The following is a 25,442-nucleotide window of genomic DNA, read 5'->3' on the forward strand; positions in this document are numbered from 1 at the left end:
CAGCCCCTAATAACTTCCTACTTGCTAATTAAATTACAGCTCAGATAACACCTCCCCCAGAAAGCCTTCCCTGATACACACACACAAACACACACTTGCCCCAGGATACAAACAAAGCACCTCATGCACACTTCTATCATTTCACTCCCATATTGTTTTATGATGACCTGTAGAATTCTACACTATAAATGTGTTGAAGTCCTGAACTGTGTTTTATTTATTCTTATGCCCTCCATCCCAGGAAATTGTCTGTAACACATTAAATACAAATACATTTCTGAATGAACAAATGAATAACTTAAGTGATATGTAGAAGGTTCTGGCATTAAACTGTCATCTGATACTGTGATCTCCAATATTAAATATCATAAAACAACTGAAAAAGACTTGTATAATTTAAAAACATCTCATACACTTGCATTCACACAAACACACACCACCATAAATATATATATATATTTGGTGTGCCTGGGTAGCTCAGTTGGTTAAGTGTCCAACTCGATTTTGGCTCAGGTCATGATCTCGGGGTTGTGGGATTGAGCCCCGCATTAGGCTTCCTGTTCTGTGTGCAGCCTGCATGAGATTCTCTCTCTCTCTCTCCCTCTGCCCCCCCTTCAAAGAAATAAAATCTTTTAATATACACTTATATATTTTATACATAAACATATATATTACCTATATTACATATAGGTAATATATAATATATAAAAATCTTTTAATATATATATTTAATATATATAATATATATTATATATATAAATACTCAGTTGCAGTATAACATGGTCAAAAGAAAGGAAATTTGAGGGTAGCCATATCCCAACTTGAAATCTGTCTGCACCACTTACATGGTTTTAGACAAGTCACATCCTCCCTAACTCTTGATATCCTAATCCATAAATGGGGACCAAAAAAGACACCTCTGTCAATCACCTTTCAATTAAAAAATAATAATAATCCTCTGTAGGCATAACATATGCATATTTCCAGGCATGCAGCAAGCACTCAACGAATGACAGCTACTAAAGTTTGTAATGTAATGACATAGGTTGACCCAGTCAAACCTGAAATATCTACATACAGGTGTATTCAGTTTACAGACCTTCTGGAAAGAATAGCTAACCTGAGCTGACTTAGTGTCAGTTTGGTATGCCTTGGGCTATCTCCCAGCTGGTGTGTGCTCAGGGAATGCACACTGATCTTATTTTCACCTTCAAATAACATGATTTTACAGGTGGTTTGCTCCTCCCCACCCCATCAGGTTTGATTTGATGCCTAATATTTATAAATTGCTTTACAGTATACAAAGCACTTTGACATATTTTCTCACTTGGTCGTTTATCACATCAGCATGATGCCAGAATCATTTCTTTCCCCAGCCCAAAAATAGTGGGGTTTTGTTCTTCAAAAATTTCTACCCTAACAGTCCCATTCAAAAAGGTAGATAAATGAGAGTCTGGTGGTCTTGACTCTGAAGAGGTCAGCTAGCAGCTATGTAGAAATTGATGAAATAATCACAAGGTTAAAAACGTGAAGTTGGTCTACACCTATCCATAGGCGGTTTCCTCTTCGGGAAGTACATTTACTTTTTCAAACCACGAGGGTCTCTTTAGCAAATGATCTCTAGTGGCCTGAAAGAGCTGGCTAGTCTCCCAAAATGAACAATGCAGTCCCTCCAGATCAGGGGAGCCGCCAGTCTATGCGGGGAACGCACCAATGTGCATGATGCTCCTGCACACACATACTCACGTTCCCACACCTGCACAGTCCGTAGAGACGTTCACAATCACAGGTCTGCCCTTGTCCCTGAGCCATGGCAGACAGGGTCGGTGACGGCCACCGTCACACACACAGCCAGGGTGGCCATATCTAATTAGTCCCCTCCCCTAGACTTTCCACTTCTGTCTCAACAGTGTCTCTCAGGACCTTTAAAGGCACAGAACTTCAGTGGAAATGATGACTTATATGTCTCCCAATCAACAATGCCATGGGAGAAAAAGGGACCAGAGAGATTCATACACAGAGAGAGGAGGAGAGAAGGGGTCCAGGTACTGCTATGAAAAGGGATACACGTTTACCAAGGTGTACTTGAAGTTGAGAAATTGGAAGTCCTATGATTTCTTTATTAATGAGTTATTTGAAGTCTGGCAGGCTAAAGGTCCTATTTAAAAATCTGGGTGGCCCCCATTTGCATCCACTGGATAACCCAAACGTACTGTCTAAGCATTCAACTCAATCAACCACCAAACAGCACCCACACTTTGCTAGAGCCCTGGGTAAACACTGTTCTTCTCAAAACATACTCCTCTGAGGCCATACTTAACCAACTTCAAATTCGGGTCATTCAGATTAAAAGTATAAAATTCTTTACACAGATCTCTAAAAAAAAAAAATCCCTGGAAATCATTAAGCAAATTCATTTAAGCATGACAAGTTTGGGCAGTGCGTTTTGTTTTAACACAGTGAAACTGTCCTCTTACCCTTTAAGCTTTTAGATATTTTTAAATACCAGAAGCTCACAGATTAATACTTAGAGTGTGCACACAGGCTGAGGATTCAGGGGCCACATTAAAATGTGCTTGGGAAAGGTCTGGAAGTGAAACCTTTTCTAAGTCCACACTCTATCCTGCTGAAAGATGATAAAGTCGGGGAGGTGAGTGTTGTGCTGGGTGAAGACTGGTGGTGGCCTGAGGTGTCCCTCAGGGTGGCCCACGCCGGCTGCAGGGAGGCCCACTCTTCACAAGATTATCTCCCTCACACACTTCTTCCGACTTTCTCCTTCGACTCTCCTCCTTTTTCTCATTTCCTTCCCTCTCCCCACCCCCACTCCTTCTCCTTTGCCAAGTCTGTAGGCCTGCCAGAGTTCTTGTTGAGCCCCTTTTTAATGCCGCGATAAAATGTGCTTATTACTAACCCACTTAACAGAGGCCTGACGGGTAATTTTGGTGACTCAGGGCAGATGGTAAATTAGGGGCAAGACAATGGAAATCCAGCACCCCCACTCAGCATCCGCAGCTCTCACCAAGACACTACACTTCCTTTTCCAGCCCTACCATATTTGCCATTGTGAACTTTTAATCTAGAAACACATCTCAATAATTATCCAATTATTCCTTAGTTACGGTGCTCACCACATTGGAGCCAGCTGGTATCTTCACACATGGCATGAGGGTGTCTAATTCAGCATCCAATAAGGTAGATTTCTGAAAACTTCCTAAAACTTAGCAACTCTGATGCATTGCTTTAAATATATATATGTGTGTTTATTTATTTAGATATATATGATCGTGCAATGGTAGTGGCGGGTAGTTTGTGAAAGCAGAGACAGTGTCCATTAAATTGAGTTCTAGATTTCCCACTTCTCATGTACCACAAATAAAACCTACACAAATTATAATTTTTCAAACACCGAATCCCCTATCTCTGTGTAATGAGGCATGTAGAGAGGAGGAGAATTTTTGTGCTTTTTTTGCCTTTGGTGAAAATTCTCCGAGGAGTAATTTCATCTTTAAATGAAAAGTTTCGTATCAGGTGATTGTATGAGCGCCAGGAATCCCTGAAGCCTCAGGTTCAGACATGGGGAGATGCACCAGTGCACACTCACGTGCACACTCACCACTCCCATACACACAGCAACCCACACACAGCGTGTGCATGAGGAAGAAAGCAAAAGAATGTGGAACGGAACTAACTTCAATGTTTTTAATTATGCTGTGATGAAATTTAAAGCAGTTTGGCAGCCAGATGCATCTTTAAAATCTACCTGCCCTTAAATATTTTGCCTGCTCTCCTGCCAATGTCCGTGCCTCTCTCCCCTCCCCAGGCTCCAGGGCTGGTCGCTGTGGCAGGTGTGAAAGCAGTGGCCTTAAGAGTCTAGACCCAGCACTCTGGGTCACGTTCCCTGTGCTCCAGTCAGATCTGACTTTCACGGCCTGATATCTTTTAGGACTCAACTCTGACAGACTCAGGTTGTTCCTGACCTGCAGAGCGGAATTAATTCATCCATGACATTAAAAAATGAAATCGACAAGGCTGAGGAAAATATCTACAGATATAAAACACCACCCGAAATATTCCAAAAGTTTTCCTCCTGAAATCCACCCAGCACTGATGCCTGCGGCCCAATCTGTCTACATCAAGAACTGAGGTTAGCAACTTCTCATGGTGATCCCACTGTGATCTGGGAAGATAACACAGATTCTTACACGGGGCAGGTACCCTCCAGCAGGAACATGGGAAAAGAATAATCACTACCAAAGGGAGACTACTACCAAGGGGTAACAAGCAGTTTTACCCAAACCTCATAACTGGAAAGTAGATGAGTAATTTAGAAATTATTCAGGTGGCCTGAATGTTCAAATTCTACTTAGCAGTCTGCTGCGGAGAAAAATCTCATGAACGGAAGAGACAATAAAGCCTTATTACACTAGGAATCTTAGTAAAAATACTTATTTATGTTTCAATAATCTCTCCTTTTCCTATGCCATTGTATTCTGGCTGGCATGCAATTAATAAAAGTAAACCTTATATTAAATGACTAACGATTCTATATACTTTTACTCCTGAAATACCTGTGAACTGTAATTCAGAATTAAAATGTTTAAACAAACAAACACTCTAATCCAACCGGCACCACTGTATCTCCAAATATTTGTATGTAAATATTTCAAACCATACTCCTTATTTATCTTCTGAGAGCTTTCTGCTGAAATTCAGATTATTTTCTCTCATTTCTATTTAGGAGTGACAGAAGAATCTGTAAATTATAGGCCAGTATTATCTGATGTTATAAAATCCCTTTTGTAAGACTGCTTGCTTCCCAATGTTTTATTTTACATTTGAAACTCAGTATTCAGTGCTCCTCAGTCTGCAAACAAATTAAGATAAAATAAACGCAAAAGTGTCTTATATAAAACAACTTCAAACCACAAATTTTCTAGGCAACCATCAGAAAAAGAACATCCTGATAATGCAGAAAACATTGTATCCTTAGCACGAGTAGATAATAAGACCTTGTAAGCAGCTGGCCACTAGCCATGAAGCATTTGCACTCAGAAATGTGGAGAAAAGTACTCAGCACCAGATCTGCACATAACTGTTACTTCAGGTTCAACCTGAAAGCGTATCTGTAGTGATTCTCTGTACTATCTCAGCAACACAACCGAGTGCCCAGTCTCCTTTTACACTCTGAGGAAATCAGAATAATAGTACCCTGCCTAATAAGAATTAAAAAGACATTTTCCTTAAACTCTATGATTATAAAATGGTCTATAAAATAGCACCTCATTAACAATCACCCTGTCTTCCCTCCCCAAATCAAACTCATGCTGCTGAAGATTGGGCAGAATACAAGGGGATAAAATATCATTTAATATGCTGTTTATTTAAGATTTCCGGTTTGAAATGCTCCACATTCATTCATATTTAGTTGTCACAGTAACTCCACACGATGGGTTCTTTATCCCCCATGTTACAGATGATGACACTGAGGCTCATGGCGTAGCAGTGCCTATCCTCTCCCAGCAAAACCTAGAGTCAAACACCAGTGCTCTGGCTCTAAATTATATGTCTTCTATTGAAACACTCCCAGCCTGGGAGGTTGTGTAACTAAAAGTTACAATCAGTACACTTAATTGCTCTCTCTCAAGTGTTTCTGAAATCTCTTCTACTTCTAAACTCTCAAATCAGAAAATCCACAATTTTGATGTGAGGAAGGAAAAAAAAACATTCAGCCAAGATATACTCTTGGTTTTTTTCCTTATAGCATTATACTTTGAACAAAAGAATCATGGAAATTTACATTTACCACTGATTTCCACTAACAATTAGCTAGAAGGTATTCTCTAATTTCCCTATGTTTTTTTCAGAAGCACTTCCAGCTTTTTATATTTTTAACAAAATTGTATTTTCAAAGTATCTGTCATTCTTCAAGGATTTTTGAATCCTTGAACTTGCTCTCTCTCTCCCCTTCCTTCGTCATTTATCTTTGGTGAAATCATCAGAAAGGCCTTTCTCACGGCATTTTGGAATTTCATTTACATTTCTGATTCTTAGAATGGCCAAGTTCTCTACATTTCAAGTCACTTAACTGAGAGATCAACCAAGGTGGCTGTGAATTCAAGAAGCAGGAGTCTGAGTTTTACTGTTGGTTCACTTTTTAAGACTCCAGTTCATCAGAATGCCATTCTTTAGCCATATGCAAGGCTATTATTCTGAGGCTGTTCATACTATTTTAGCAGTTATCGAGTATGTGGAATATTAGAAGTATACTACAAGTGAAGAAAAGCCCCATAATTGATTTCTTAATGTTTTATTCTCCTCTTTTTCTACTGGCACGTTCTTTACACGCCCTCAATAAATATTAAACACTCAAACAACTCACTATTAGGGTGGCAAGCAAACCTTCAGAATGTCGAAACAGAAGAGTGAAGAACAATGCACCTAATTGAAATGGCAGGGTAATTTGGAAAATAAAATTGAGTTGCTGCAAATTCCAAATTCCAGAATAAAAATGTTTATACTCGCTCAAATGCAGACTGTTACTGGCTTTGAATAATTATCAGAATAAAAAATACTTGAACACCAACAATACACTTGATATGCACAGAACAAGCACAGTCTAGATGTCTCTATTATTCTGCGCAAGGAAGTGCAGGACACAAGGAGTCTGATATTTTTCTTAGTGATTTTGTTATTGAACACAGCTTACAAAATCCCCAAATGTGGTGAAACAATAGGCCAAGCCACCAAATACACAACTAGCATTAAAATTTCATGAAATTTTATATTCTTCAGAAAATAGTAAACACAGTAAGGGACAAAGAAGCACACTGAAAGAAAGAAAGGGGTTAATGCTCTGCTCCTCAATATCTTTTTTTGTCCTCAAACATAAATTCATCACCAAGACCAATTCAAAATGCAAAATTCCTGATTCCCTTTGGCAGAAGCTAGAACCAAGAAAACTATGACAATTAAAATGAAGATGGAAAAATGCATTTGCATCCGGAATTATGACATACAAACACATAATGACGCTCTAAGAGACGCTATTTATCTGCACACTGAGGGTAACCTTATTATCTACTTAGGGTTACGCCACTTTGGGTGGAGATACCACCCATATCTCTCAAAGATAAATTCCATATGCTCTGTACAGTTATAGCATATTTCCCATAAATAATGTATAAAATACAGTGTAAATAAATAATACATGTATCTGAACTGTTCAAGAGTGAAGGGCAGGGTGGCTACTCATGAGACTGAGTCTCTTCTGAAAGAACAATTTCAAATGAAAGTAATGTTCAAAGGGGAATTATCACAAAGTTCTTACACTAAAATATTCTGAAACAGGGGTTTTAAAATGATTCCAGATCTGGTGGGAACTTTCAAGTCAGTGGTTCAACTGAACCCAAAATACCCGATTTAATTTTACTGCTAAAGTTTTATTCTGATTTCAGCATCCAACCTATTTGCTGCAATTTTTAATTCTCTCTCTACACTACTGCTTTTTATGATCAATAAAATAACTAGACTTAAAATGTCATGTATGAGTTTTTGTTTCATGAAACACAGTGGTTTTATTTTTTCTTCCCTGTGAATAATGTTTAACATTGCAGTGAACAGAAAGGAAGGCTACCTTAAAAAAACAAAAACAAAAACAAAAACACCAAAGCCCACCTGCACTAGTTTGCTAGGATTTGACATTGTAAAAATTGTTAGTCCCCACCCTCAAAGACTCTCCCTTTGAAGCCCTAGAGACACACAAACTATTTCCACTTCTCATAAATGGTACAAGTAGGCCTTTAGAACATCAGACACTGTACACCATTTAGTTGGGAATTACGTTTTCAAATCGCTAAGGAATAGTCTCTGAATAACAGAAAACACTATAGGTCACAGTTAATTATAGCTTGTCTATCAAATTAAGTTAATGTTCAAGAACACATCCAAATAGTTATGGAGACATTAGGAGGAGTTTTATTGTCAAAGAAATTCTTATTCATTCAGCTTCCAATATTTTTTAAAAAAGAGAGATAAGCCTTTTTACAAGTTGGGATGGCATAAGAAAACTCTTGGTTTACATCAAATTGCTCCCTTCATCGTCCTTTTAATGACTATGTCGATTTCATTATAAACTTTATTTTCCAGAGTTTCATAATAGTCATAAACACACTTCATTTAAAAGAGTTTCTGTGGGACATAATGTGAATGCAAATGCAGAATAAAATGCAAACCGTGGAGGTCTGGGAACAAATATGGACTATCCGTTAAGAATACAATCACTGAAAATAAACATTTAGGCCTTAAGAGGAAGAACACAAAAGGGCTGATATGAATCTTTATATCACGTATTCAGAGCCCTAGGGAAGGCAAACAAGAACAACAGTTTTCAGTTTTGCTCCTAATTGTAAAGCACAGGTTGGCTGTATTTGATGACTTTGGTCTCTACTCATTCCTGTTTTGAAGTGAGTAACATTGTTCACCTTTGTCGGGAAATAAGCCCACGTGTGGGTAATAGCCCACCACGTACTCAAACAGGGAAATAAGACCTAGCAAACTACTTCAAGTTCAAATCTCAGGCCTATAAGGTTTACCAAACAGTGGGAAAAAAGTGATTAGAAAGAAAGAACCAGACCCCTGCTTTGCTAACTAATAACCACCAACCCAAATATTCACAACTAATAACAAACATGCTAATCATGTGGTGTTATAAAGTATAAGGAAAAAATCTAGAGAAATGGGAATTCATTAGCAACAATTAGTTCCAAGTTACGTGTTGTCCAGGAATCATTCTAATATCACTCAAAGTGCTAATTATCCACCTACCATGATCTTCTATATGAATCAAAATAACGTATGTTTAAATCCATTGTAAAATTTAAGACTTTGTATTGTGTCAAAATGAAAAAAAGTAGTGAGACTAAGAATGTTGCTTAAACTTGGTAAACTCATAAAAAGTCATGGTGATTTTAAGAGTATTACTTAGTAAACTTATTAATAGTAACAGCACTTCCTTTTTGAGGAAAACTATGATTTCATTTAAGTTTTTTAAAGAACCATAACATTTCACACTCCAGGTTCTTTACCTCATGATTATAAATCCTATTAATTGTAAATGGAGTCATGAAAAGTACCAATGGGAGAATCAATTATAGAAATGTGTTTTTGAGGATTATAAATAATATAGGACTTGTTTTCACAATTTATTTATCCTCCATTAGTTTATGGCATACACAGTGGTGCATATGCCATGGAAAAGTGATAGCAGGATTATTGCATATCTTGAAGAGGTTAATGACTTAGTTCAGGCTATAATTTGTATTTAACTGTATATACTCATGATGCCAATGAATAACAGGTATGTAATTCAATAAGTGTAGAATTAAGCTTTTTTTCCACCGGAGAATAAACTTTTAATGGTATGTTTTAGTCAATTTTAGGAATTCTTAACTAAGAAGTCCAGAAATATAAAACAATTTCAAAAGATGTGCACTCCTGTGTTTTCCTTTAACAAGAATATATTTCCTAGATTAAGAAATGCTATTTGGAAAAAATAAAAAGTGTTCAGAGAGAGTCTAGTAAAGTGTTGCCAATTGCTTTAATTCTGCACACATGAATGCATTAAATTGATTGAAATTGGATTCTAGTGACAAATTTTTAAATGACTATATTCTTGCTTATTTCCAAAGGTATCCTCTGTACCATTTATTAAAATGTCAAATTTACAAGTGTGGGAAAGCCAGCAATTTGCCCAACATAGGTATACTTCCTGGAGAGGCTGTTTTAAGACTCCAAAAAGCTCTTCCAAATTCCTATACCCCTGAAATCATGGCACTTTTAATTAAGGATACGGTGAGAACGTCCTTTTATTTTTACACCACATACATACACTCATCTGCTTGAATTTTTCAAAATTGATTTTATACACGTAAGGTTTATTCACAAATATTAAGGATAGCAAAATAGCCAAACTTTTACTGGATCCCAAAAAGTCAAATTTTGGAATTACTATTAAAATTCAAATTGGAAGACTGTATTTTGTTTTAGACTCTAACTTTTAAAACAGGTACTATATGCTGATGGGTCCTGCTGAGTAAGAACACCAAGCTATACATGATTTACAGCAGTGTTGTTTCACTTGGGATTTTGAAAACCTTCAAGTCTGACATCTGTACAACTATCAGATACAGAGTCACATGTATTTTACTTCTATATCTTTATCTGTAAAAGAATACTTTCCCATAGTTTTGATATGATTTTTAAATATATATTAAATTTTTGCACTCAGGAGAAATGACAAAAAATTTTGTTTCAATTATAACGTAAATTCAAGTAATACTTTGATACACATATGACAGATATCATAATCCAAAAAGGGCCACGTAAAATGCTACCACTACAAACATTTAAGACTGTGTAACAGAAATGAATGAGAATGGTATCAGTTTACTATCCTTCAACTGTTTCCCTGACAGTGGAGTCAAATAATGTTGAGTTATAGACCTTCTTACAGGAAGTCTTATTTTGTGTTCATTTTTTTGATCATTTCCCTGCTAGTCTCTATAGGAATTTGGCAGTATGCCGACTTTCCTTTAAAAGTTTCTGTATACATACTTTGGTTGTGTTTGATGATTAAATGATCATTTATTAAAACTTAAGCATTTCACATTTGTTTGACATATTTACGTTTCATAAGAAAATATTGTTATTGCAATGGAAAGCATAACATCACCAATACAAAAATACTTCATTTGAATTCATGTTGACAATATTTTCATTTATGACAAGTGTCTTAATATAACTTGTTATGCATTCTTCACGGTTTCTCCCAGTCTACCTGCGAGGGAAGGTATGCTAGTTTTACTACAGTAGGCCTCGTGTCAGTATTTTAGCCTGTTTGACCTTAATAAGCCTGTTTCTACCGTGGGGCCACAAATCGTCTTTGTTTTTAAGTGTATGGAGTTTTTTCTGCATAATTTTCCTTCCCTCACCCAGCAACAGCTGTGTTTTAAATCTTTTGGAGTATGACAAACATTTTAACATTTAAACATACAAGGGTTTGAAAATATGATTTAAAATTTGTTTATTTTTTAAAGTTGGGCAATTACAGCATGATATCTGTTACTTTTTTGAAAGCAGTGCCCGTATGTTAATCCTTTTTTTTCTTCCTTCTACTCATCTTCCTCTACGATGTAAGCTTCTCCATATTTCCAAGAAAAGTCTCTAAGTTAGGACCAATAGCAACAGTGCACAAAACCACTCTATATATTTCCAAATCATGAGCAACGGAGTCATTCTGGTGGGAGAGGGATTGCTATTTGAGTGACCTATTGCTGCAGAGCTAGTTAAATCACTGAACGATAGTTACTGTTATGGCTTTACTTTGTACAAAGTAGTATTGGTATCATTGCTTTCCATTAACTATGGAACTTGCACTGGGGACTTCCACTTGAGAGAGAGACAGAGAGTGAGACAGAGACAGAGAGAGATGCACTATGAAAAGGGAATAACTTTTGTAGTGTTAGCGTTTAGACTTAATTTAACAATGTAACTGACCTCAACCCATCTGCATATATTCTTCACTTGCTTTTCCTAAAATGTTTTTTAAGTGCCCCTATTAGGAATCAGTACATCCCTACTTTGAAATTCACACACAGATACATGCTAAAAGCCAACCAGATTAAGAGTACACTTATCTTGATGAGCACTGAGTAATATATGGAACTGTTGAATCACTATATTGTACACCTGAAACTAATATAACGCTGTATGTTAACTATACTGGAATTAAAATTTTTAAAAAGCCAATCAGAAGCAACAATAAAAACACACCTGGTAAGCAACTAAGTTTTAATTCAAAGGATACTAAGCCATAAAGGGCCTAGAATGAACATCCCAATTAGCCAATGTAGTGACAAGCAGTCAACACCTTATTATTTAATCATTAAAGAGAATCTTGCCATAATTTCCCTTTACATATTTCAAAAAAAAAAAGGAATTAAGAGTACAACACAAGACCCACAACAACAATCAAAGAGTAAAGTTAGATGAATCTAAGACCCCCATGGATGCAAGGCCTGCAGACTGAGAGTTTCCAAGACAAAGGCATTAATTGGGAGCCTGTGAAGTATTTACAATTTAAATAAGATGTGTCCATGTGTAAGCATTTAGAAACAAACTACCTGACAAAGGGACCATTTTCCTGTCTCTTGCTGTTTGTGGCCAGTTTTCTTATTGGATGAAAACAAATTGCCTGCATTTCTAGTATTAGTAAATATCCAGTGGCCTCATCTATTTTTTTCTAAAGCAGCAAATCCAATTCATCAAGGACATTAGGCTGTCCCTTGCCCTCTCAACCCCATTCCTTACCATAACACCTCCCCAAAAGAGAAAGCTAAAATCTCCTTTGGATGCATCCCTACCCGACTTTGCAGGGAGGGGGCGTTTTCAGTCAAGTCCAAGTTCAGTTTTAAGAATTTTTAACTCAAAAGATGCTTTAGAAACAACACCCCACACTTCTAAAATAAAGCAATCGCCACCAGGGTTTTCCTAGCCCACTTGGGAACCAAAGCTCACTGGCCCAAGTCTGCCCCGGATCCCCGAGGCCCCAGGCCTGGCGCTCTCCAGCCTGGGACGCACAGCCCCGGAGGCCGATTCTCCTCCCCTGGGAGTTTTAGCAGCACTTGGCATTTAACCTGCCTGGCGTGCGTGGCTTTCTGGTTCCATCTCCTTGAGACACATTACTTCTCCCCAGATGTCAGGCACAAATCTGGATTAACATGCAACAGGGCGCCCAGTGCAGCCCGCCAGCCCTCGCCCAAGAGCTGTTAAATGCAGATTCAGCTGAGGAGCCCCCGGAGAGCTGCTGTTGAATAAAAATTGTAATCCAAAGGGACCATTTCTTTGCCTCCCGCTGCTTGTGGAAAACCCGGGCTGGCGCCCGAACACAGGCCCATCTAGTCCGCGCTGGCTACGAGCAGGCGTGGCCACCTCGGGAGGCGGCCTTAGGGGCCCGGAGACTCTTCACTCCTCTCTCTCCACTCTCTGGACTGGTTCTTGGAGTGGAAAATGCTTAGATTCAAGGAGTGGCGAGCAACAGACAGCCCTGGGAAGGAAGACTTCATTCGACGGCTCCTTGTGGGAGCGAGACCTAAAATCTAACGTGTGGGAGGCCCGGCTCTTCCCCGCCTAACCACTCTTGACGCCCCCAATTCCACCCTGAACCCCCCCCAAACAGGCGTCCAGCCTCCCGACGGGCCCGCTTCCTTCTCTACTGACAACCAGGCTCAACCCTCGCCTCGACGCCTCGCACCATCATTTCTCTCTGCTCCGGCTCCCGGGGCACAGCCCGGTCCTCGCCGAGAACCGAGGCCCGGAAGCCCCCGGTGCCCCTCGCCTGCCCCCAGGCTCCCGGCATCGGAAGCGCCGTGCGGAGCTGGGAGCGAGGCCGTCGGGAGAGGGCGCCCGGGAGGCCTGCGCCCGCGGGAGGTGACTCTCAGGCCTGGCTCCTCGGGGTCTGGGAGTGGAAGTGGGCGGCGGGGAGGGGGGGGCACGGACACAGAAGCGGGGATGGGAAACGAGATTACGGCTTCTACTGGCGTCTTAATCTGATAAAAATTAAAAAAAAAAATCACTAAGAGGCCAAATGGATATCCGCCGACTTAGCCCTCCGGGAAACCGGCTGGTATCAAAGTCGTCGATCCAAAGTCCCTGCGCGGGTGGCAGCCTTCGCGCCCTCCGAGGATAAAAGTAAAATAAAATAAACCGTGCCGCCAGTAGGCCCTAGAGACAGAGGGGTTAATGAGCTAACGAGGAGCTGCGCTCGCACCACACCTGAAGCATCCAGTCCTGGAGCGCACCCTCTGCGGGGGCTCAAACTGGCTGGGCCACATTCGCAGACAGGTGGCGAGGCCGTCCTTTTTGGGCCCAGCCCCCAGGGCGCCGCATTAAGGGTCCAGCAACCCCAGGGACCTGCAAGCAGGCTTCGGTCCGGAGAACTGGCTATCAGCGGGCGGCCCTAGGGCCTGGTCTGTCTCCCCACCTCCCAGAGCAGGGGACTCCACTCCGGGGCCGAGGCTAGGTCCCGCGTGCGCCCCGCGCTCTGCGCTCCCAGTCCAAAGAGAGCCCAGGCACGCTCGCTCCTGGCTCCGGGGGAGCGGACAATTAGGAAAAACAAACTTGGGTTTGCTGCCCTCTGACCAAGACCGAGGGGAGCTCCAGGGGTCACGCGAGCGCGCCCACGCGCATTGGCCAACAGCGCCACGAGCCGAGCCAAAGCTGCGAAGCCCACCAGTAAGCGGTGGGGACGGAATGAACACTTCTCATTTTTTTAGGTGAGGGAAAATAAAATGCGAATTTTTATCCACTACAATTGCCTACGAATCTGCATATCTCAAATTAAGGTAACTGTGTAACAAAAGTTTACCGAAGGAGCGGGGGAAAATTCAATGATGTTATATCAATTTTGTGTCCCCCCCCAATAAAACCCATAGCTTTAGTCCTTTATCTTTGGCTTTAATAAAATAATGATTCGTTGAGAAAATGGGGTATAAATCTTCATTTTGGAGGCAATTAAAGTGTTGATTTCATTCATGCCCCTAAGCGATTCTTGTAATTTGCTCAAATAGCTTTATGTACCCAGCACTCCAGAGCTCTTAGAATCCCATTTTCTAGTTAGGCTTGTTGGATTACAATTTTTATTCAACAGCAGCTACACGAGGGTTCCTCAACGGAATCTGCATTTAACAGCTCCAGGGCAAGGGCTGGCGGGCTGAACCAGGCGGGAGGCCCGGCAGCCCGCAGGGCCCGAGCTGGGGCGGGAGCCGGCTGCAGTTTTCCCACCTCGGCGGGGCCGCACAGGGATTGCGCAGACTGCCTGTTCTGTGCTCTCGTCTACACTGCCGAAAGTTTGCAACTTGCCAAATCATGGTAAAGAACGGGCGCGTTGGCGTTTTTAAAGCTCAGCTCTGCCTGCCCTCCACCGCTCTTGGGGAAAGGAGGAATTCGGCCTCTGTCGTGGAATTACCGGGAGAAATCCAAACTGGGAATTTATTTTAAAAGGGTGATGTTGAGAGAAGAAAACTTTAAGATGACACCAAGACAGACCCAGGAGTCGGGCACTCCTGCAAGGACTCTACAAGATAGCGGCTAGCCAACAGTGATCATGGCAGAGCTTGCAAAGGAAAACCCTGCATGACTGGCTGTCCTTTGGCTTAACAAAGGCAGGCTGATCTCTCCCCCCCACCCCAAGACGGAACTCACGTGCCAAGTCAGAAAGAGAAACAACTCTAGGCCTTCACTCATGTATGGAGAGGCCAGAGGAGACCCGCAACCCAAATCTCTATTCGCGTTGCAGCAATTCGCTACGGAGAACTGTCCTGAGCCCGTTTCATCTCACCCGCTCCTCAGGTTTTCACTTTCATTGCATTTTTGCAACTTCTTTGGGCCAATCCAGAGACGCAGCGACAGGAGAGAGAGAGAGAGACTGGGAGCAAACAGTGGCGTTAGGGTGAGAGAGGGAGAGAAATCCCCCCAGCAACTCCAAATAAAAGTCATCCCCACTTAGCAAAGCAGCGGAAGAAGGGCCTGGAGGGAGGACCGGAGAGGAGGGGGCGAACAAGCAAGGGCCGGCAGTTGAGAGCGAAGGCGGGGCGAGGCCCCCCACCGCCACACCGAGGGAGTCGCCGGGGTGCCCCTGACGCTGACACTTCCCAAAAGCTGCCAACCTAGAGGGCCCAGTGCACGTACCAGCTGGAGGATGAGTAGAAAGGAGGAGAAACGTCCATATTTATCTGTTTTTATAACCTCGGCCTGGTCTTATTTTTTCTATTAAGTACAATAAAATGGGCGAGCTTGCAGCGAGCACTGCACAAAGCAATGCTCAGTGAGGTCTAGAAGCGTTCGCCCGAGGAAAACTGACAAGACAGGCTAATGAACCGTATAGACAGGGAGAAAATAGCCAGCATTTGCTAGATTTCAAACCCTCGCTGTCTCTCTTAGACCACCTATCTTGGGTTTATTCCTAATAAAATAAGAAATAAGCAGACCCTACACTTTTCTTTTCTTCGAAATAGAAGGGGAAAAAAATGCTCCAGAACAAAGCCCTACAATCAGAGGCGGTCACTGGCAGTTAACACTCCCATTATTATAGAGGGTAAATAAAATAAAGACAAAAATTAAAAGCGACAAGAAACAGGTCAAGTTTGCAGGCAAAGCTTTTACAAGCTCATCTCTCCAGGTCGAATCCCAGAGCCAGCCTTAATGAAGCAATAATAGCCACATTATTCAAAAATTTTCATTTCGATGGAAATGTATCTAAAAGGGACTTAATCATATGCAAATAATAAAAGGAGGTGGTAGTGACCCAGCAAGCAATATGCATACAGATTTTTTTTTCCTAGGGATGTTGAAATTGAAAAGCGCATACCTGGTCGGTTAGATTTGCTGATCTTGTTATATCTTCACTGTCTGATTTTGATCCTCCTTCTCTATCGTCTATCACCAAATCGATAGGCATTTTCCCTTTCAAACAGCTAATATACCGGTGGCAGAAATTGTCACATAATTCGTGTACCTACATTATGACAGAAATAAAAAAATGGAAATATAATCAGGAGTGCATAAATGACATTGACAAGTGCAAACCACCCCCCTTGTGAGATCCAAACTTCCAAATAGGGAAACACAGAGCAATTGTCCTCCAGAGACCCCCAGACGCATCCAGAATTAGGAATAACTTTCTTTTCTTGCAAAATAGAGATATCCCAGAAAATTGACAGTGACAAGATGATTCACAGGCTACAACATATTCAACACCCGTGTTAAATTCATCTGCTCCCAGGGCCGTGGCCATTAGAGAGGTGACCTGCGTGGGTGACATTTAAGGTAAACTATTTAATTTCATCCACTTACTTTACCATAAGTCCTTTTCCAATGAGTCTAAGGGAAAATATGATTGTGTATATAAACACACACACACACACACACACACACACACACACACATATATACCTCCAAAGGACCAGTACTATGGTGGCATAGGATATATGTCTGACAGCCCAAGTCCTTATAACATTTGTAATTAGGGATCCTCCCCATAAGAAGCATATTTTAGGTTACTTTTAAAAAATAGAAGAAAATCAAATTGCCAGCACTCTTGATATGAAAAACACCTAGAGCCACAAAAAAAGTACCAAATTGATTTTTTAAAAAAAGGAAAAAGCAAGCTTCAAAATATTTAGGTATAAGTGGAGCGGTCTCTTACAGGCCTCAGATATCACTGACATGCAAAAACTCACAAGAAACCCCAATGTGCTTGCAATTTAATGTTAGTTTGAATTACAATGCATTAAGTTTTTATTGCTGAGATTTATAGAACAGCTAGCAAAATCATGTTATCCCACACCCTTTCTTGAGTGTGAAGGTGGGGTGTGTGCAGGATTCAGATTCAAGGAATTGACACAACTATCAACTCTGCTTTGTCTCTGCACAAGGTTTAATGTGCCTCCCCCACCACCTCCTCCAGACTCCCTGCCCACTCCTCCTCCTCCCTCCGCCTCTCCTCTGTGTCTGACCTGCCGCTGCTCTCAGACTGTCTTCCAGAAACTCACCAAAACTAAACAAAACTCCCTCACCCACCCACCCAGAGGTAGCAAAGAAAAGGGGGAAGAGGAAGAGAAGAGATCACAAAGGTAAAACCTGTGAAGCAAACTCACAACAGCATTCTAAACATCAAGAGAGATGCATAGAACTGCAACTATTTATACAAAGCCAGCAAAGTATTAAGAATGAATGCGAGGCTAGGGCATTTGAGATGCCGGTTTTAGTGGCTGAAATTGTAATTAAACTGCAAAGAGAAATGGACGCTAAGATTGGCCTTGACACTAATTACCAGAAAGAAAGACATTTATGCAAATGTCTCAGAAGCCTGAACTTCAGCCATTCAGAACCCTCCCCCCACCCCACCCAACCCCACCCCCTCAAGTTTGGGGGTGAGGAGAAAGCAAAAGGAAAACAGGCTAGAGAAATTACCTTCTCTAATTCCAACAGATGAAACCTTAATACTTGTATGGCTTGAATCATCTGCAAAGATACAAAAAGAATCAGCACCCTATTCCTAGTTTGCAGAAAACTGGCTGTCACAGCTCTACTATCTCCAGCCTATCCCCCCCCCCAAGTAAATAGAGTTATTTTGATTTATGGCAATAACACTAAAACTTAATAGCAGCGACTGGGTACCATCTAGAGGTTTATATTTCTTAAGGAGAAAAAAATAGCTAAAACAACAACAAAGCATCTAAGTGGGGATCATAAACACTCTCCTCTCCCATGGCTCTTCCCCTTCTCAGCCCCACTGCCCCCACCCCACCTGCAAGGGCCACATCCCTCGACTAGATGTTTCCTTGTAAGGAGTGCACAGAAAATATTCCAAATAGTCCCCAAAGTGTGGCTTTTCACACTGCAAACTTTCTGCGGCTTTCCGCACACCTTTCAAGCATACTGGTGCTCTGGGGGCTCTTGCCCGGTTGCTGCCCTCGTGACGCGACTTTGAGGACTGGGAAGTCCGCAAAGTTTAAGCACACACGCTGACAGGCCCGGAGATAAATCCCCGCGCTGATTAGAGCTGCGCTGCCCGGCTGTCATAAAAAACAAAAGCTCGCGTTTCCCCGCGCCGGCTTGCCCGGCCCCTCTCGAGGTGAATTTATTTCCCCGGGATCTTGTCTCGGACCACTTGTCCGTGGACGGAAACGTCTGCAGCCGCCTTGCAGCTACGGGAAGACCCGCCTCGAAATCTTGGGGCTCTTAAAGCAAAGCTGGGGGCTTGGGGGGAGGGGTAATGGGGGAGGGGAGTAAGGGGTCCGCTCTTACCAAGTTATCCAGTTCTGGATTAGAAGAAAATAGAGGTTTTTCTGCGCGAATCTAAATACAAGTGAGAAGGGGGGGGAGAAAGAACATTTGAAATCTGGTCGCCTTCCTAGTTTCTTGCCTCATTACACTGTCGGGGGCAAAGATGTAACCTCCGGGAAGGACTCGGTGACACCGAGTTCGTCCCGCGCAGAAACACTTCAGTGTGAATCAAATAAGCCAAAAACAAGCCCAGAGCTCAGGGTTACTTCTACCAGCAACTATGCTTCTAGAGGACGCTGCCCTGCTCGCCAAGACCAAGGCAGCTACAGCGCGTGGTGTTTGTGATTTTATTTTATAGAGTGAGCTTTCTGCGTTAGGTTATGAAGCCTGAGTTGGGAAGATATGGGTGATTTTAAGTCGTCCGCGGACACTCATACAGGAGGAAAATCTCAGGGCAGATGTCACAGGCATGGCTTAGGGCGGACTATTTGCTGGTTACTTCTGAAAATGTGCTGGGTGAGGGAGGGAGTTTCTTTCTTTCTTTCTTTTCTCTTTACTTTTTTAAACACGTATTTTGCTGACCTGTTTGGCGAACACGGCTATATCTTCATTGAATGACTCTGACGAGCAGACGTCCCCGCCCGCCACCCCCGGCTCGCGGGGGGTACAAGTAGCTAATTCACATTTCTCAAAAATCAGTGCTAAGAGAGGGAAGAGGGGGTGTCTGCAAGAAAATACAACAGTCACAAACAACACAATGGTTAGTCCCGAGTCAGTGAAAAAGACGCCCAAGAAAAACAGCCAGAGGAGCTCCAGGCAGGGACCCCCTCTCTGATTTTGCCATCTACTTTTTTCCTCCGCCCTCCCCCCCCAGGTGACTGCTCACCTCCCCTTCCTCCTAGGGCTCCGAAGTCGGAGGCCCTTAGCCATGGACAGTATCTGAGGAACTGTTCAGCATATCTGGCCGGAGAAATTGGTAACATTTGCTAAGAATAAAACCCAAGCCGTTCCAGCAGCCATTTTGAATTAAGTTTCCCACCCCGACAAGCCCTCGTCCCTCCGCGGCACATCTAGGACCTGGTGGAGAAGAAAGGCGGTGGGCGTAGGGGTTGGGAAGGCTCATTCAAGTAGGTTCCTCCAAGGCAGCCTTGCGAAGCCCAAGACTCGGGGGGATCATGGTGGCAGGCACTCAGCTAACTTGGGGAAAGGACCTCTATGGCTGCAGGACCAACTGTCAGAGGGCTGCACCTACCGATCCCGACCCCACGGCCCTCGGAGAGCAGGAAGGCTCCTCCTCAGCTCCCGGCACACTTCCCTCCCTTAGCCAATGGCCCCACTGCCCCCCAAAGAAAGTTCCTTCAAATGTTCCTGCGGTAAAGCCTTTCATTTTTGTCTCTGCGGAATGGCAAAGCAGCTAGAATAGCGAGCGAGGGGCCTAGATGTCGCTTATCTAAACCCATAAAAAAAAAAAAAATGCTTCTACTAATGCTCAAGGAGGTGTCTCAAGTCTTTTATTAGCTCTCACAGCCCAGCCAGGAATTTAACAGTTTGGGGTCCTTTTCAAAGCTTCCCCAAATGTTCTGTCCCTGAGCCTAAACCATTTGCAGTTAACGCTGCGGAGAGAAGCTGGGATTTCAACAAGCCCATCGCACAAGGGACCAGAAGATAAAGCAGAAAGGGTTTTCAGCTGGGGAGGGTCAGTGTGGCCTGAGTTTTTTCAAAAGAAGAAATAAATAGAAATAAAAGTTGCTGCAAAGTAAAATGAGGTCCCCAAATTCATGAGCACACAGTAGGCACAAGTGACTTTCAAAGGATTTTACCAGCCCTGGGTCTAATCGACTGGCCTGGGAGAACACCGTGTACACCACAGTCTGCAAACAACACTGGCCTGAGAGCACCCCCACACCTACTTCCAAATCCTGCAGGTTTCGCCTTTGAACACAAAGTACTAAAACGGCTAGAACTTTCTTAATGTCTATAACAACTCAGAGCGAGTTCTCTCCTTGCCTATGGTGGTCAAACTCCCTAAATGCAAAACATGTTCCCCCTTGCCTGACCTGCAACTGTCCTCCCTTGATTTTATTGTGCGGCGGCCGAGCCAGCATACGGTTGCTGAGTAAACTTAGCAAGTCAGAACAATCAGTGGCTTAAAAGATTTTCCCTTAAACTAAAAGTTTCGTTCCAACACAAAGGCGCCTACATTTAGAAATCCCCAACGCTCTCCCAGCGAAGTCGAGCAACCGAGGACTCCAACCCGCTGAGCTACAGAGCCGGGGTCTGAGAGGGGACGAGGGGCCTTTGGCAACTTCTCCTGCAGGGCGACCCCCTTCGTCGGCACGGCCTCGGCAGAGCTGGGTGCTGGGCAAGCGCTGAGGTGTGTGCAGATGGGGGGCGTCCGGGATGGCAGGCTGCCCCCGCAAATTCTCCATGCAATGCAAAGTTACCAAATAGTGTACCTCCAAGCCATAGAGCTCTGGCTTTCCTTTTACCAAAGGCACAGGGAAATAGAAGAAACATCCCCTCTCTACTACTTAACCTGCTGCCCATTGTACCTACCCATAAATGGCATCTTTATCTCTCTTTAAAGCGTCATTGACGGAGGAACCCATGCTGGGGGCCATGGCGTTGGTGTGAGCTGTGTGCGGGTACTGATGCGAGTGCAGAGGAGGCCCGTGGTTCAGGTGGTGGACCGGCTGCATGGACCTGGCCGCATGAGGGTCCCCATACATCGTGGAGGGGATGCCTACTCCATCCATGCCCCCATAATGGGGTAGATCGTCGTACTGCATGACAAACAGGAGAAAACAAGGTTCAGAAGGCCAGGCGGGCAAATGGGGAGACAGCAGGGCACCGAGCTTATATAATGTCAGTCCAGCTGGATCCTTCAACCCGGAATTCAGTGGCCTTGAACCTCTAAAGTTGAGATTTCTTATTTTAAAAATGATATCTAGAGTAAAAATTCTAGGATTCCCTCTGAGACTCAGCTGGGATGAACGGTCTTGCCCTAACTTGTGTCCCTATCAACTAGTTCAGAAATTCAGGATCCTGTTGGCAAGGAAGGAAGGAAGAAAGAAGGAAAGAAAGGGAGGCATTCTCCCGGAGGGCGGAAGGTAAAACGTTCATGTCTCTAGAGGAAGAAATTCAAAATCACAATAATAAAACGTGCCAGGACAGTGCAGCAAACCCGCCTAGTTTCACAGCCCCTTCCCATCAGGGGGAATTAAAAAAAAAAAAAAAAGTTACGATGGGAACAGCTAAGCTAAGCACATGAATTCAGACAGGCTTCTCATTTTATTTCTCTGCCAGCGTGGGGTTAGGCAGTCCTGCAAGACACTGCATTTCCTTTGCTTTCCAAGGCAAACTCTGCTAAATTATACAAAACTAACTGGCCTCCTTATAAGTGAAACTTAGAGAAACATAGCTTTTCATGTTCATTAGAGCTGAATTTAAAATTGGGCAATTTCCCCTCAAAGTTAAAGAAAACCTATAGTTGGAACAGTTAGATACTCTATTTTCTCTACTCTTATGAACTTTCCCCCCAGATTAGAAGTCAATGAGGCAAATGTAACTCATCAGGTGTAACGTAAATTCAAAAGCAAATGCACATACAACCTCCATCTTCTCTTCTTCAGAAAAACTACTTTCATATTGATTGTCATTATTTTTGTGTTCAAAATTTAGCTATTTAGAATTTTCTCCTTGCTTCATTCCGGGCAAGTTCTTTTCCCAAGATCTGGAGGCGCCAAGAGTGAAATGATTTTCAAAGAAAAGAGGAATTGCCACTTTCATCTCCTTAAAGCCAGAGGTGTGAAAATAGTTTGGAAGAACGCTGACATTTGCCTGAACCAAAGCAGTAAAGAAAAATGTGTCAGCCTAGTAACTTTCTTTTGCAAACAGGGCTTTGAGGGCCAGGACACAAATTATGCAAGGAAAGCTTTTTGTAGACACCCCCTTTCTTTTAAGAAACTACCTCAGTTGGGTTGTCATTGTCTCACTTTACTCTCACTACATTTCCATTCAAATAGGAATATTGGGGAAATTAGTATTACATTTTTAAAGTGAGTAGCTGTGTGCTTAGTATCCAATTAGTGCAGGGCTTTTCTAACAAAAACTTTCAAAGTATTACCTTTTATAAAAATCCATGCACATTAAAATCACTTTTAAAAGATGAATGTTTTCCGACCCCCAAAGCCATTGTACTATGACAAAGTCATTTGCTTAAAAAAGCTAAATACTTCTAATGATAGTAAAAGATGAGCACAATCAATAACATATCAGAAGTTTCTAGCTGCTTCATTTACTTTAAAAATAGCTTTAAACTTCTGCTCCCTGAACCCTCACATTATAGCATTAGATATCTAGCGCTTTTTGTTTTTGTTTTTTAAACAGATGATTGCCCGAGCTTGTATTTTTATTTATATAGCTGCTGGTTAGGAATCTATAGAAAACTTGATTACTTGAATTAATTACATGCAACATACATAAGTCTACAAATGCACTGAATAAATTCTCTCTCTTAGGCCACGGCTTTAGGAGCCTCATTCAAAAAGACAGAGGAAAAAAAAGGAAACTTTTTAGCAGTGTCTTTCAGCCACGTTTCAATTTAATCTCACATTTGAGTTTCACAATTGTTTTTTTTAATACGTACCCTTTGCGCCATCGGCCTCCCTGGCTCCCTTCCTACTTCAACTTCTAATATATCCTCTTTAAGGCCAGTGTGAAAAGAAACAAATAAGCAAACTCCCCCGGAAAAAAAAATTTTTTTAAAGCACGACGAAAAATCCCTTAACGTCTCCAGCAACGTGAGCTACTGGTCCCAGATCTTCGGTCTACGGGACCTGAAGCAAAGCGCCCGAGTCACTGAGCATAAAAGCGCTCCGTTTCCAAGACAGCAGCGGGGGCAAAAAAAAAAAAAAGCAGATCTTCTCTCCCCCAAAAAATCAGTTAAAAAAAAAAAAAAGAGCGCCCCTCAGACCCAACTACCAAATCTCATGGCTTTCTGCCACTCCGGCTGTCAATCACAGGCGAGGTTGTCAACGTGGTGAATGAATGATCATCCGCTCTGTCTTCTTCTGGTCAGAACACCTCAAATGTTAATATTCAAATGCACAAAGCCCTAGCGCTCGCTTCCCTTGAATCAGTCCTAATTCCTAATCAGTTTCTCTCTTCTCTCGCTCGCTCTTTCTCTTTCTCTCTCTCTCCCTCTTTGCAACTGCTGCACTGGAGGGAGATTAGAGGAGGAGGGTTAAAAAAAATGTCTGTCTGAGTTTGTCTTAAAGGAGCCACGATCGATGCTGCCCGCTTGCAGTCCCCGTGCGTGTGTAAAGTGTGTGTTGCACAGGCGGAGAGGTGGATTCCGACCAGAATGCTAGAACCCGGAAGTAGTGGTGGCCATAACAGGTCGCGTCTTACACAATGCATTGGGCTGCAGCAAGTAGGCTCCTCGGCAGGGGTGGGTGCGCGAAGCGAGCTCTGGCCGCACTGGAGAGGCAGAGAGGCGCTCCATTAAATCGCATGCCCAGGCACAAACACCCACACGCCCAGGGCACACGCGCACAAACGCGGGCAGGAGCCCCCGGCCGCAGGCTTTATTTTCTGTATTCTTTTCTCTCCCTCCCCCTCCAGACTCTCCGCAAAGCCGACTCTCTTGAAATAAATTGGGAATAAACGCGGGGCAGGCAGCAGCGGCAGTTATTTTGCACAGGGCTCTGCGCATAGACTTCATGACTTTCCTCGAAATTATTGGGGTCTGCCAGTATTTTTCGGGTCTGAGGGGACTAATGCGGAAAGTATTGGATTCTCAGAACTGACCAACCCAAGTAGAAAAGTCAAACGGGGATAGACGATGAGCAGGAGCAGGCTGGGAAAGGCTCTGCTAAGGAGTCCCGAGAACGTGGGGTGGTGAAGGCTGGGGCTTTCTGCAGATCCAGCTTAGAGTTGCTGTCAGAAGTGGACACCCGGCCCAAGGAAAGGAAATGCTTGCATTTTCTCACTTTGGGGTCTGGACCTCCCCCACCCCCTGGTCCCGGAGGCCCCCAGCCCCAGCCCCGGCGTCCTGCGCGAAGTGGGAGAGGAAGGGAGGGAACAATGAGCCGAGAGCGGGGAATGTGCCCCAGCGCCTGTTTACAAACACGAAGCTATTTATGATCGCCGGAAAGCGAAACCCGACGCGGGCTCGGAGCAGCCCAGACTTCGCGGGTGGAGCCCGGGCCGGGGAGACTCAGGGAAGCAGGCTCTTTCTCTGACCCGCTCCGAGCGAGGAAGCCGTGCGCCCAGGGCGCGGCGCGGTAGGGTCGGCGCGCTCGGTTCAGGCTACGGCCGCGCCGCCTTTGTCTTCGAAGCGCCGAGGGGCTCTGGCCTCGGCCGTGCTGGGGCCTGGAGGGACCCCGCGCCCCAAGCTCTTCCCCCCCGCGACGCTCTGCGCTCTCCTCCCCAGCCCTTCTAACAACCCCCACTCCGCTTTCCAGTCCCCATTCCGGCTCAGGGAAAACTCCCAGTGCCAAAGAAAAAGAAAATCACTTCGGGAGCTGAGATTCCAGACAAAAACCTGTCCCACCCCGCAACTCGGAGGCTCCAACCAGGCGCTGATTTTAACTTTC

General features: G+C 43.3%; 1 protein-coding gene across 3 annotated transcripts in view; it reads right to left on the reverse strand.

The window, feature by feature from the left end:
* Positions 1-24,193, reverse strand: part of MEIS1 (Meis homeobox 1) — a 132,124-nt gene extending 107,931 nt beyond the window's left edge. For 2 of the 3 annotated variants that reach the window (XM_028116357.1, XM_028116360.1), the window contains exons 1-6: positions 23,492-24,193; positions 21,400-21,626; positions 19,426-19,567; positions 18,865-18,915; positions 18,028-18,078; positions 16,424-16,570 (exon numbers count right to left, since the gene is read on the reverse strand). In XM_028116357.1, coding sequence (XP_027972158.1) covers positions 16,424-16,570; positions 18,028-18,078; positions 18,865-18,915; positions 19,426-19,567; positions 21,400-21,626; positions 23,492-23,503 — 630 coding nt within the window. In that variant the 5' untranslated portion in view covers positions 23,504-24,193. The remainder of the gene's footprint in view (positions 1-16,423; positions 16,571-18,027; positions 18,079-18,864; positions 18,916-19,425; positions 19,568-21,399; positions 21,627-23,491) is intronic. The other variant, XM_088026501.1, reaches the window with a different exon arrangement.
* Between the last annotated feature and the right edge of the window lie 1,249 nt (positions 24,194-25,442).

The sequence above is a fragment of the Eumetopias jubatus genome, unplaced genomic scaffold (genome assembly GCF_037043125.1).
Source record: "Eumetopias jubatus isolate StellerSeaLion01/CBP00866 unplaced genomic scaffold, mEumJub1_p1.0 scaffold_9, whole genome shotgun sequence".
NCBI classification, from domain to species: domain Eukaryota; kingdom Metazoa; phylum Chordata; class Mammalia; order Carnivora; family Otariidae; genus Eumetopias; species Eumetopias jubatus.